Source organism: Papilio polytes, unplaced genomic scaffold, assembly GCF_000836215.1.
Source record: "Papilio polytes unplaced genomic scaffold, Ppol_1.0 DF823923.1, whole genome shotgun sequence".
NCBI classification, from domain to species: domain Eukaryota; kingdom Metazoa; phylum Arthropoda; class Insecta; order Lepidoptera; family Papilionidae; genus Papilio; species Papilio polytes.
Window position 1 is genome coordinate 1,791,026 of NW_013525281.1, and position 12,393 is coordinate 1,803,418.

Below are 12,393 nucleotides of genomic sequence, written 5' to 3' on the forward strand. Positions count from 1 at the left end.
ATGCCATCATGAATATAATTATTTTTAAATATCTGTGCGATTAAAGAAAAATGAGGGAAAACCGTTATTAACAGTTTTAATGCTGTAATATCCATTGTAACTGTTATAACAAACTGTTACTTTAATATGGAACTTGGTAATTTATAGAAGCTATTTTAAAAGCATATCATAGAAAAATGGTCAGCTATTAACAATTACTGTCAGCACATATACCAAAGTTGAAAGACAAATTGTGCATATTAGATTAGCAAGATGTTGGCAGCATAAATGCTGTATTTTTATAGAATAGGCCTTGCGGGGAGGGCATGTAAGCTTAAAATGCATTATGTGTTTACTTATGTTTAACACAATTGGGATTGTGTAAATACATTAAGAATTACCTTGATTTTACAAATAAATACTAATCTTTAGGATTTTCGCTTTATTCAACAAAATAACAAACCAAAACGCACATACTAGAACCATTTACATTATGTTTGGATTACCTATTGCTTTCTAAAAAATTTCTATTGCTCTTTCTTGTGGAGAAGAAGCCTTACATAAACCTTCATTATAAGTATATTTTGAAAACATTAGTAAAATCTTTAAATTTACTATGGCAAGAAATATAATCATAAATTTGCACTAAATATTATAAATTATCTTTAATTTAATAAATATTGTGGTATTTTTGTGGTAAAAAAATAATGTTTACTGGTTAAAATTAGAAAACACATCTTGGAATGGAAATTCTGCAATTTCAGGCGTCAACAGATCTGACAAATAGCACACCGTTCCTGCAATACCTTCGTACAGGCTTTCAGGATTATCCGGTAGTCTTGAATCTCTAATGAATACTTCGCTCTTCATGAAGTTCGCAAACATCTTTGCACGGTGCAAATAATTATCATCTCCAGTCAATCTATGCAATAGCAAGAAAACATAACCATTGCCAGCTATTCCGTGGCAAATACCTGGACCTTTACGTAACAAACCCTTTTGCCATACAACTTCTCCTGCTTTTATACAGGAATCCAAGAACCTTTGATCGTTAAAAATGAGATAAGCTTTAGCCATCAAGTAAATAGTTCCCGGTGCTCCATGACACCAATGTATTAGTTTATGATCATCTAAAACAAGTTCTTCCATACAACACGGCCAGTTACCTTCTTTCGTTTGCAAGGAAGCTATATATTCTACAGTTGTTTTCACATCTTTCCCAGCGGATGTGTTAAACTCCAAATACCCAGGTACAGACAACAGCATTTGTAAAATAAAACTCAAGCCGTGAGCAGCTCCTAAATACTGAGTATTATAATAATGATACATCAGTGGACATCTACTCTTACTCTTCATAGAGAAATCACGACCAGATTCTACTATCACATCGCAAATGTTATACATCTCTTCTGTAGTCAGAACAGGTATTTTTAACTCCCTATGCATCCATAAAGCCCCAGCAAGGTATCCAGCTCTACCTACAAAGAATTCATCACCCCCACACTTCAAAAACTTTGGATTAAGGTATTGGTTGTAAAGGGCTTTGTAATTTTTGACAAAGTTAGTATAGCGTTCATCTTCTTTCGCTTTAAATATAACTGCGGCTAAGGCAAAAGTTCCAGCGTCACCTAGTAAAAATGACGTCGTTTCACCGGCGGAGCAGTCCAAAGCAGGTTGTAAATATTCTACAGCTTTCTCGATGTAAAAACTCTTATTTTCTTTTAACAGTGGGTTTTTAAATAAATTATAGAACATATAAGAAACCCCAGTCACGCCGACATATAATCCGCCGTCTACATTTCTGTTGGAGGGTTGCAAACGGGTTGTAATATTTTTTATGTACTCGTTAATTTGTTGCGTGAGATCATCGTGCGAAGGCTCCTTTTCAGCTATACCTTCCTCGACGTACGGGTTTGGAAAATATCTTACCATAGTTGCACTTGGAGTGTAAAAGAATTTAGAAATATGTCGAAACGAAAATAGTTTTTTAAAACTTTTGTTCATTAATTATACACAACTCAAACACAAATTTTACGTAAAAGAGATTTTTTTTTTATTTAATGTTTAGAACATTTTTTTCTCAAGAAAAGACTTGAGAGAATTCCAAAGAATTTTTGTTTTGTTTTTGAATTTTCTTGATTTTCATTTTCTGTCATTCTAAGAATTCTACCAACCAAAGAGTATCCAATATGTTAATGGCAACAAAAAGTGCCTTTATAAGTGAATTATAAGAGGAAATTGTACTATTAAACAGTTGTATTTAAATATTACATACCTTTGTACTATTATTTACTAAGAAATAACGTCGCTATGAATGCAGTATTAGTTTAAATGCCACAAAAATTGAAACCACTGAACCTAAAACGGAACGTGTTGCAAATGGCGCAGATTTTTTTTAATTAATTAAATCTAGACTAAAAAAGTTTATTTTTTTAAACAATGGCGTTAATTTAATTCAAATTAATATTAACATGTTATTTTTTACTAAATTTATTTATAGAGATATTGTAGATAAAGATATTTTTATACTTACAACTTGAATTTGAGTGACAGTGTTAGGGTTGCCTAGCAACTATATCTAGAATTTGTCTAGAACAGATGAGATGGACCAAAACTGCCTTTTGGACGAATTTAAATCAATAAAAAGAACGATTTTCCTAATGGGGCCAATTTATTGATATATTTATAGACAGTTGTTATTGTTGTTTTAACTAATGCCTATCACATTTAGCCGCGGAAATGTAGATATACAAGAACTCTTTCTACTATACATAATTTGAGTTTTATTTTAAACATACGAGGTCAATGAATAATTTTGTGTGTTTTCAGGTAAGAAAATTAGCTTTTCGGTCTAGAGGTAGAACGGTACAATCACTGGATATCGGCGGACCGCGAGTGGAAACGCCGCAAAGTGGTGATGATCGTTTATTTTTACAAATAAAACCTGCTTTAGCAGACCCTAGGACTGCCCATCCTGCAATACAACGATCTAGTACAATATTAACAGGGTGAGAAACATTATTTTGTTATTATTTAGTGTAAGTGTATTTTTATTTTTTTGTAAAAAAAAAATTACACCTTTATATTTCAGCAATGATGACAGTAGTAAAGGAGATGTCAAAGATGATATACTTAATTTGCAAGCCGTGGGGGAAGGAAAGGTGCAACTTTCTAGAACTCCACAGGAAAAAGATCGTTTACCTGATAGAATAAGCCTAGACAGGTATATTCATACTATTTTACTTATTATCCTTTAAAAAAATTTCCACTTATCTAGTTTTCTTCAAATATAACAAGACTTTTTTTTTTTCCAGACGTGGACTATCTTCGATCCCTAACATAGTCGGAGAGCCAACACTTCGTCTTTTGTCGTTACAACATAATTTGATCAACAGTTTGTCAGGTCTTATGCCTCTCGAGCTCGGAAAATTAGTGTTCCTTGACGTATATGACAATCAAATCGATAAAATTACTTCTTTAGAAAAATTATTTAGCTTACGAGTGTTATTGATGGGGAAAAACAGGTAAAACTGCATATATTTCAATAAAACCTTAAATTTGCTGTACATTTAAAGAAATTTAAAATAAGTGTTTTAAAACAGGATAAAAAGAATAGAAGGTTTATCAAATCTGCTCAAATTAGAGGTCTTAGATTTACATGGAAACAGAATCACGAAAGTTAGCGGCCTGTCTAACTTAAACGAGTTAAAGGTACTCAATCTGGCTGGCAATCAAATAAAATGCATTGGGCAGATAGATCTCCAAGGGCTCCTGTCTTTAAGAGAACTCAATTTAAAACGGAACAAATTAAGAAAATTGCTGGGTTTTCAAAAAGTTCCACAGTTACAGAAGTTATTTCTTAGCAACAATGACTTACAGAGGTAAGAATTAAAAGTGTGGTTTGAGAAACAATATATTGATTTGTAGTTATGTTTAAATTGTTACAATTTCAGTGTTGAAGACGTGTCTTCATTGGCCGAAGCCACGTCTCTTATTGAAGTCACATTGGATGGTAATCCTGTCGCATTGGGCGGTGACTGCACTCCATTTCTTGTATCATATTTACCAAATCTATTAACTTTATCAAGCATGCACGTAACGGAACAGGTAAGACCATTACGACAATCAACAGATGATGTACCACAAACAGATATAGCAGAAAATTGAAAAATAATTTACAAAACAGTAGTACTATTAGTGTAAATTTAAGAATCTAGAAAAATTAGACACTAAACGGACATCCATTTTAGCAATCACTTTTTTGTGAATGAATGCCACTGTTTGTCTTAAAGAGACATTTATAGATGGCCGAGACCGAGCGCAGATGGCGCTTAGCCTAAACCTCGTTTATGAGTTACTAAGCTCGAGGGCTCCCTCGGGAGTGTCGGCACGAGCCCTTACTTCGTTATTACCGGATTTACCAATCACTTCTTATATGTTTTTATAGGTTCGCACAGCTGCAATGGCCTGGCGTAACAATAAGGAGGCAGCTCACGCCGCGTACTGCGCTCTAGAGGGCTCAGCTCAGCAAGCTGCACGAAGAGATCAAATTATTCACAACGCTCGTACCAATTGGGAATTACTCAGGTATAAAAATGATATTATAGCTTGTTCTATGGTAAAATTTAATCTCAAATAATTGTTGTTTACAGAACTGAAAATAAATGCTTTAGTACAGCGGCATCTTTAGAAAAGAATACAGAAAAGGAATTTGTATTAGAGCAAACGTCGATAACGATTACGCAGAATGATAGTACACAAACGATTGATGGAACGATAGCAGAGAATGCAGTTAGTTTTCATCAAGAAGCCGAAGATTCTGATTATAAGAATGTGAGTGATGCAAGTACGAAAAACGTTAAGGGTGAAAATGTTAAAAAGGCACCAGTAAGAAAATTTCAAAGAAGCTCCACTGCTCGTAAGGTTTCAGAAAAGAGGGTTAATTTTTCAGATCGAAGCGCTTCCCAGGATACTGATGTATCACATTCTACATCAACAAGTAGTGATGTTAAACTACCACCCATATTGTTGCCAATTTTATCTTCGTTGGAAAATGTTAAACTATCAGACGGTACAGAATCGATATTAAAAAGATGGGAAAGTGTATCTAGTGTTGATCCAATCATAGATTCGTCGTTCAGTTCCTTTCCATCTTCTAGCAGCGATAGTGAGGACGAAACTAATAAGAAACCATTAAAAAGGATGCCGACCGTTTTGAGAAACAGACAGAACTTTAGTTCATCGCGGTCCAAGTCTGTTTGTGATCCTGAAAGTCGAAAAGTTAAAGCGAAAAATCAGGATCAAAGTGAAAACGCGAGTAATATATCCTGTAGCACTAATACAGGGTCGATAAATACATCATCTACATCAGGAAGTGATCAGAACAGTAGAGTATTACGACGGGAAGGTTCACTGAATAGTAGAATGAGTAACAGGAACGTAAGAAGTGCGACGATATCACGACGAAGTGAGAGAGCGTCTTCGAGTCATAGAGCTTCTACAGCGCGAGCGAAGTCCGGAAAGAGTTTGACCAGTCTGAAATCATCGGAACCCGTCCCAAAATCTATACCACCGTCAAAAGACAGGGAACAAGGTAATATCTTCGCAGACTTAATTCGAAATTGTAGGCAGGTTTTCTCTGACGAAACTAGAAGTTTTTATCTTACGGCTATAAATTCTCCACAAACATATTTCCTTCCTTTTCAATTACGGTATATTATAGGGGTGGATTACCTGGTGGAGGTGTGCGATGGCACGGTGAGCGCGTGGGGCGCGGGCGCAGTGCGGCGGCTGGCGCGCGACTGGCACTGGGAGCGCGCGCGCGCCGTCACACGCGCCGCCTTCCACTACGTGCATTTCAATGCTGTTGCTCACTCCTTGTCCGAACTTAAAACTAGGTAACTCCACAATTACTAGATTGTACAATATGCTAACAGGTTAAAGTAATGTATTACTTCTGAGTATTAAGGTATAACATCATAACAAAATTGCAAGGTAAGGCAAAATAGGACTTTTATCTTTTGAATTTCATATTTTTGTGAGTAGATAATTATTACATTCTAATGTTAAAAAGAAGAAAACTGTGTTAGTTTGATTTTAATAAAATAACCCAAAAACTACGGGCCCGATTTCAAACATTTTTTAACCATTAAAAAGCTACGTTGTCAGTGAGTAAGATAGGGTAAGTTTTATATTATTTTTTAATTTCACGCGAATAAAGTCGCGGGCGAAAGCTAGTCTTAAATGTAGATATACAGTATCATAACTTTATTGGTAACTATCTTTATTTACTTTTTAATTTTTTTTCTTTGTCTAGGTTTCCAAATATAACGCATATATCAGTCCGAGCTACTGGTCTACAATATCTGGGCCAATTACACGCGTTAGCGGAGTTACGAGGTATAACAGGTCTGACGATAATGCCCGAGGGCAATCCGATATGTTCCAAATATTGGCGGGAATATTCCATTTACAGACTTGCTCATTGGGGTTTGAAGGAAATTAATGATGAAAAGGTAATACAATTTTCTTATTGTGTTCAATCAATTCGATCGATATTACACCGCAAATTATGATCCGATTTTCGTATCTCTTTTTCGTTTGATGCGGAATAGCTTTTTGTCAAAGAGAAGACTTGAAAAGGCGTACTAAAAGTCGGAAATCTTGAAGTCATTTTCATTTTTTGTAATTTTTTTACTACATATTCAAGGTTTTCCTTTACCAGGTGACGGATGAAGAACTTAAATCAGCAAATAGGACATACCAAGGTTTGAGTGATATAGTACTGCGTGCCATCCCCGACGCGCCATTACAGCCGTTGTTATCGCGACTCGGCCGCAGCAGCAACAGCACAAGCAGCGCTAAAGCCTGGCTCAGAGCTGCCGATCCTGCTCTCAGAGATGTCATAGCTAAAGAAGCATTACAGTTTAAAAAGGGACAAGTATCTCAGGTACGATAAGTTCTATTATCTAATATCCTACCATAAATAGACTCGAACCAAAGTATCTTGTTGCTTGTTGGACATAATGCCAACAAGCCATTTCAGCATATCTCTTATTTATTTACGCTTAAATTCGTATCATAAGGATTTTACTTTAAAGAAGGTAGGATTTTTATTCAGTAGTAACTGCTGCGCTTATAATATTTAAATGGTTAAATAATCCTTTAGTGTATTCTCCAAGTGGACCCTGAAGTCTTTATATACTAAAAGTCTCCATTATCGGTCAATTAAAGATTCTGAGTGTAATGTGTTGGCTTTAGGAAGATATGAGCTGGCGTGTCCGCGGCCGCGGCGAGCTGTCGCACGCGATAGAGGTGGCGTGCGGCGCCGCGCTGCGCCTGCGCACGCTCGAGCTGCAGTGGCCGACGATATTCGTAGAAATGATCGAGGACATTCTGCGCGACTTTGTCGATATGGATAAACACGTTAAGGAGCAAATGCGAATGCTTTCAGATTCATAGCGATCTCAATTTTTTCATGTACACTTATATTGATAGATGTTATATAGTGATAGTTTTTGTTACAGTTTTATTGTAGCTATATAATTATTAATTATGACGAATTATAAATATATTTCTAGGTAATTCTTTTTTGTAACTATATAATGTAGATAGATTTGTTAGTTTTTCATAAAATTAGTGAACACTCGTCCTATTTGTACCGATAGTTTGAAATGAATAGATCTGTACCGAAAATAATGTCACGCATGTTCGATGTAAGGTGGATGATATCGGTTTAATTTCAAAACGAACTTAACTGAGGACTGATAAACATAATCCTAACATTGCTCAATAAAATTAGATTCTTAGCTAAAACTAAATAGTAGTTATTATTAACATTGCCATTAGAGTTAGAACCATAAAACTTTATACTTTACAGATTTAAAGATCTATTCTTTGTCCTGTAAATTAGTAGAAATAAAAAATATTGTTAATTTGTTTTTATTTATTGAACCTTAACTTTTTCGCTAAAAAAAACTTTTGTAAATAAGAAAAAATGTCTTATGTTGGAATGAATGGAATGAAAAATGGGAATATGTTTTGACACAAGTGTATCAACAGTGGATTAGCGCTGGTTCCAGACTTTTACATATTTTAATTTAAACAAAAATCCGCAAGAAATAGTGTTATAACTGAAACGTTGAAGTTTTTAAGTCGATTGTTCATTTTTTTTTAGAAAAGTAACAGAACCATTTCTAATTGTAATATATTTGGCAGAATTCCGAAATAGGCAACATTACAATGTCATGTTTGACAAATGACATCTGACTGACATTGACAATTTGCTCAAAACTCAAAAACACGTCAGAGAAAAGTGAATTAACTTTAAGTACATTTAAGAGTTATTCAGCTATGCATTAATTGTGAAGTATAAAAAGACATGGACGATACAGAAAGTACAACAACGTCAGCTGATGAAAACACCGGCAATCTTTGCGATAATCCCACAAGAGATACGCTCGCGGAGGGCTTGTTAGGACTTCTCAAACCGACTGTTGATAAACTTGACGACAGAGTACGGGCTACGAGGTGCGTAAATGTATATTAAAATTGACTTCAAAGATGTCACTATTAGTGAAATATAAGCTACATTATTTAATTGCAGAATATCCCAGTTGGAATTAAAACAGCAAATAGATTCACTGAATGAAGAGTTGCTAAAAGTTCGGGAGTCACTCAACAATCATCCAGACTTGGACCCTTATGTGAAGAAATTAATTACATGTAAACATAAAGTAACTATTGTTCTTAATATCCTACAAGCCTCACAGGTAATTATACATATTGTAATAGACTTTAATTAGACAGTAATGTGTTTCACATTTCAGATATCTAGAAGAAAATGGTTTCTATGCTATGAATGAAAGATACAATTTAAGATGAATTTGTAAAATCAATATAGTATTTAGAAATAAACAAGAAGAGTAATATGAAGAATAAACATCTACTTATTAGACTAGTGTGTACCATATTTTGACAGCATCATAACTTTCTTCAGGTGGAGTTGTGGTTAAGTGCTAGCTTAACAAAAAAATATTTTTTTTTATAATATAAGAGGGCAAACAAGCGGCCAGAACACTACAACACAAGAGGATATTACTGTTTACACAATTAAAGCCTTGGTGTCAACATTTTTAAAACAACAAATTTGTTTTTCAGGATAGATTAAATCAAATAAGACGAATGGTAGAAAAAGATAAACCAAAAGTAAAGGTCATATCGGAACCTTTAGGAGAACCTGTGCAAAGTACCAGCGGTGTTTCTGCAAAAGGAAGTATTAACTAACAATATGGAGACACCAAAACAAAACCACATTAACAAGAATGAATTTGATCATGTCTACGAGCCAGCGGAAGACAGCTATCTACTTATAGATGCATTGGAAAAAGATTTACAATATTTAAAAAGCAAGAATCCAACATATTGCTTAGAGGTTGGTTCTGGAAGTGGTATAGTCATCACAGCTTTCGGAATGGCATTTCCGAAGACAGTATGTTTTAGTACAGATATTAATCTCAAAGCTTGTTCCATGTCTAAAAGTACAGCGAGGGAAAATAATGTTATATTGGAAACTATTAATATGGATCTAGGAAGTTGTTTTATTAGCAACAAATTTGACGTGATACTTTTTAATCCACCATATGTTGTAACAGATACTGAAGAATGTGCCAGTTGTGATATAACTGCAAGTTGGGCCGGAGGTGTAAAAGGTCGTGAAGTCACTGACAGAATGCTCGGTTTAATACCAAAGATAATTGCTAACAATGGCACCTTTTACCTCTTGTTAATAGAAGAAAACATTCCAGATGAAGTTATTTCAATCATGGCTGATTATGGATTTAGTTCAGAGATTATTATAAGAAGAAGAGTTAGAAATGAATGTCAGTTAGTTGTTAAATTTTTTCATCATAAAACAAAATGGTTGAAATGCCAATCTTCTAAAATGTGAGAGTTTGGATGGATGGATGTTTAGTAGTATATACGAAACATCGCGGTATATTTATCACAGATGTAGAATATAGTCTGAAGGAACAACTGCTATTTTTTTTTTTTTTTGCATACGAAGTTGCTGGCGACAAATAAAAGTTGAAAATTAAAACAAATAAAACAGAACACTTTCCATTACCTGTCCAGTGATTTTAAAAATAATAGATACATAAAGATGGGCATGGCCAGAGAGAGTCCACTTCAGTTGAATTGGAAAATGTAAAATAGATTCAAAAACTACTAAGCTCAACTGGCCTATTCATATAGCATTGATTATTTTATTTACATAGATAAAAAATATTAAATGCAAATTACATAACTTGGACCACATGATGATGTAAGAAAAACATCTAGTTATATCTTTACATTACTATCATCTTTTTATATTTTTAATTTGTGGTTTGTTAATTTAATAAACTATGTAAGTTAATATTTTCTTCAATGCAATAACATTTTAGTTAATTTCTTAATTATTTAGTTTGTGTTAACTTTAGCATATCATTTTTATAGGCAAATGTAGCTTAGCATAGTAGGTAAATATTATATTTGAATGGCAATGTGGCATTTTTGTATGTACATTTAGATTTTGATTTAACTGTATTACTAGAAATTGTTTTAAAAATAAAGAATAGTTTGTTTCAATCCTTAATACTAAAATATGTCCATATATAGATATTTTATGAAGAAAAAGAGTAAATAGTTTTTATTAAATAATTCTAATACTGTCATTTCTTATAAATATCAAATCTTGTGTTTTAATATTTCCTTAATTATATTAAAAAACAATAACACTTATTTTTAAAAGATTTATTTAAAGAAATATATTTATTTCAGCATAATATACATTTAAAATACATGATTAAAGAGTTTCATTGATTAAGATTCTTCTTTACAGCTTCTCCAAATAATTTAGCTCCTTCTTCACTTTCTGTATAACCAGGTAAGTCTGCGCATTGTTTTAACCATCTTTGTATATTAGGGAATTGTGAAATATCCCATCCTACAGCCTGAAAAAAGTATAGTCTTAAAATCTCACCATCAGTAATAAAAATGCTTTTTTAATTTCTGTGTTTTCAAGTTACCCATGACAATATAAAAAAAACTCACCAATATAGCAGACACTGATGCATAAATAGAAGTGTCAGCAATTGTACAGTTATCACCTGCAACCCACTTTGTTCCCTCTAAAAACTTATCAAGAAAACCCAATGTACCATTCAAATCATCTTTTAACACTTTTGATATTTCCTTTACACCTTGGTAAAGGATTGGATACTGAAAAAAAGTAAAAATATATTATAACTGACAGGTATCAAAGCAGTGCCAGATTAGCCATAAAGCAAAGTAGCAAATGCTACAGGCCCCACACTCCAATACCTAACAGTAATTAAAAAAAATTGGATAGGAGCATAAAATATCTTGCATGCATTAGATGTGAAAAACTTAGTCTATATTCCTTTCAATATTCAGCTCTGTGCGAATTAGTTTAACTTGTATGTAATTTAACTAATTGCAAGTATATTTTAGATGTTAAACTATATGATTTTCCAATTCTTACGCTAAAATACGCGCACGGGCGCAATAGCCCGTGCGCGCGATAGACTAGTTACGCAGTTACGTTGACGGTTTTGGTTTATTTTATACCCTAAACTTGAAAACCTAAAGCAAATCAAAGGACCCTAGACAATTTGCTTCAGGCCCCGCGCTGGCTTAAACCAGGATGTATCAAAGAAAAGAACCTTTTATTTAAAAATAGAAACTCTATAAAAGCTGTTATTGTTAATGCATAAACTCATAAATAAATGTTTTATTACCCATATCTTTAAGTGAGTAGGAAGCAGTTAGTATTTTACCCGACCAAATGATATTTCTAAAACATACACATATCGCCCTTATCTTCACGTAAAGAAATGAACTATCAAAATATAATCTTTGATTCACTAATGCTCGACGTTTCAGATCTTTTGGATATAACGAGTCGTCGTTCCCGTACTTATCGGCCAAATAGCATGCAATTGCACGACTTTCCCATAGTACAAAACCGTCGTCATCCAGTGTAGGAACGCAGTGTTGGGGATTAATTTTAAGAAAACTTTCCTTGAGCTGTTCTTTCTTGAATAAATCAATAATTTCAATTTCTATTGGCGCTCCAATCACTTTTGCCGCTAAACAAGCACCGCGCGAAGGACCACTTAATGGAAAATGATATAACTTTACAGGAGACATGTTGAAAAATAACAGTCAATTTTAACTCTAATTGTAAATAAATTTTCTTGGACCAAGAGATATACGCAAAAGTAGAAAAAGTTGGAAAGAGAAAGTTTATCGGTCGTTGGTGTGGTGTGGTGACAGTGACCGATGAACGACGAAATCGAAATGTCAAATTGCACGTTTTCGTGTGAGTGCGTATGAATGTATTGAAAATAA

The 12,393-nt window shown here is 33.8% G+C and overlaps 5 protein-coding genes across 5 annotated transcripts; 3 read left to right on the top strand and 2 right to left on the bottom strand.

Moving 5' to 3' along the window:
* Positions 1-406: 406 nt before the first annotated feature.
* Positions 407-2,104, bottom strand: LOC106102327 (lanC-like protein 3 homolog). The gene has a single exon (XM_013281762.1). The coding sequence runs from the start codon at positions 1,981-1,983 to the stop codon at positions 691-693; it is 1,293 nt and encodes a 430-aa protein (XP_013137216.1). The 5' UTR covers positions 1,984-2,104; the 3' UTR covers positions 407-690.
* Positions 2,105-2,486: 382 nt separating this feature from the next.
* Positions 2,487-7,904, top strand: LOC106102325 (leucine-rich repeat-containing protein 49). Its single transcript, XM_013281760.1, has 12 exons — positions 2,487-2,720; positions 2,809-2,987; positions 3,071-3,202; positions 3,294-3,503; positions 3,582-3,860; positions 3,933-4,086; positions 4,427-4,566; positions 4,632-5,572; positions 5,702-5,876; positions 6,296-6,494; positions 6,704-6,928; positions 7,240-7,904. Exons 1-12 carry the CDS (start codon positions 2,694-2,696, stop codon positions 7,438-7,440), a joined length of 2,862 nt encoding a protein of 953 aa, XP_013137214.1. The 5' UTR covers positions 2,487-2,693; the 3' UTR covers positions 7,441-7,904.
* A 324-nt stretch (positions 7,905-8,228) lies between these two features.
* Positions 8,229-9,281, top strand: LOC106102336 (SNAPIN protein homolog). Its single transcript, XM_013281771.1, has 3 exons — positions 8,229-8,508; positions 8,585-8,750; positions 9,139-9,281. Exons 1-3 carry the CDS (start codon positions 8,360-8,362, stop codon positions 9,262-9,264), a joined length of 441 nt encoding a protein of 146 aa, XP_013137225.1. The 5' UTR covers positions 8,229-8,359; the 3' UTR covers positions 9,265-9,281.
* Positions 9,251-10,303, top strand: LOC106102330 (hemK methyltransferase family member 2). The gene has a single exon (XM_013281766.1). The coding sequence runs from the start codon at positions 9,269-9,271 to the stop codon at positions 9,926-9,928; it is 660 nt and encodes a 219-aa protein (XP_013137220.1). The 5' UTR covers positions 9,251-9,268; the 3' UTR covers positions 9,929-10,303.
* A 455-nt stretch (positions 10,304-10,758) lies between these two features.
* On the bottom strand, positions 10,759-12,347 carry LOC106102331. Its single transcript, XM_013281767.1, has 3 exons — positions 11,848-12,347; positions 11,074-11,241; positions 10,759-10,973 (listed from the first exon to the last, which is right to left on the bottom strand). The coding sequence occupies exons 1-3, from the start codon at positions 12,190-12,192 to the stop codon at positions 10,836-10,838; spliced, it is 651 nt and encodes a 216-aa protein (XP_013137221.1). The 5' UTR covers positions 12,193-12,347; the 3' UTR covers positions 10,759-10,835.
* Between the last annotated feature and the right edge of the window lie 46 nt (positions 12,348-12,393).

Bases quoted from the DNA above. Each gene is read 5' to 3' on its own strand.
- LOC106102327 (XM_013281762.1), bottom strand. From the start codon at position 1,983: ATGAACAAAAGTTTTAAAAAACTATTTTCGTTTCGACATATTTCTAAA.
- LOC106102325 (XM_013281760.1), top strand. From the start codon at position 2,694: ATGCCTATCACATTTAGCCGCGGAAAT. The intron at 2,988-3,070 runs GTGAGAAACATT...TTTATATTTCAG, and splicing joins TCTAGTACAATATTAACAGG to CAATGATGACAGTAGTAAAG. The intron at 6,495-6,703 runs GTAATACAATTT...TTCCTTTACCAG, and splicing joins AGGAAATTAATGATGAAAAG to GTGACGGATGAAGAACTTAA.
- LOC106102336 (XM_013281771.1), top strand. From the start codon at position 8,360: ATGGACGATACAGAAAGTACAACAACGTCAGCTGATGAAAACACCGGC. The intron at 8,509-8,584 runs GTGCGTAAATGT...ATTTAATTGCAG, and splicing joins GACAGAGTACGGGCTACGAG to AATATCCCAGTTGGAATTAA. The intron at 8,751-9,138 runs GTAATTATACAT...TTTGTTTTTCAG, and splicing joins ATATCCTACAAGCCTCACAG to GATAGATTAAATCAAATAAG.
- LOC106102330 (XM_013281766.1), top strand. From the start codon at position 9,269: ATGGAGACACCAAAACAAAACCACATTAACAAGAATGAATTTGATCAT.
- LOC106102331 (XM_013281767.1), bottom strand. From the start codon at position 12,192: ATGTCTCCTGTAAAGTTATATCATTTTCCATTAAGTGGTCCTTCGCGC. The intron at 11,242-11,847 runs GTATGTTTTAGA...ACTTTTTTTCAG, and splicing joins TGAAGATAAGGGCGATATGT to TATCCAATCCTTTACCAAGG. The intron at 10,974-11,073 runs GTGAGTTTTTTT...TACTTTTTTCAG, and splicing joins CATCAGTGTCTGCTATATTG to GCTGTAGGATGGGATATTTC.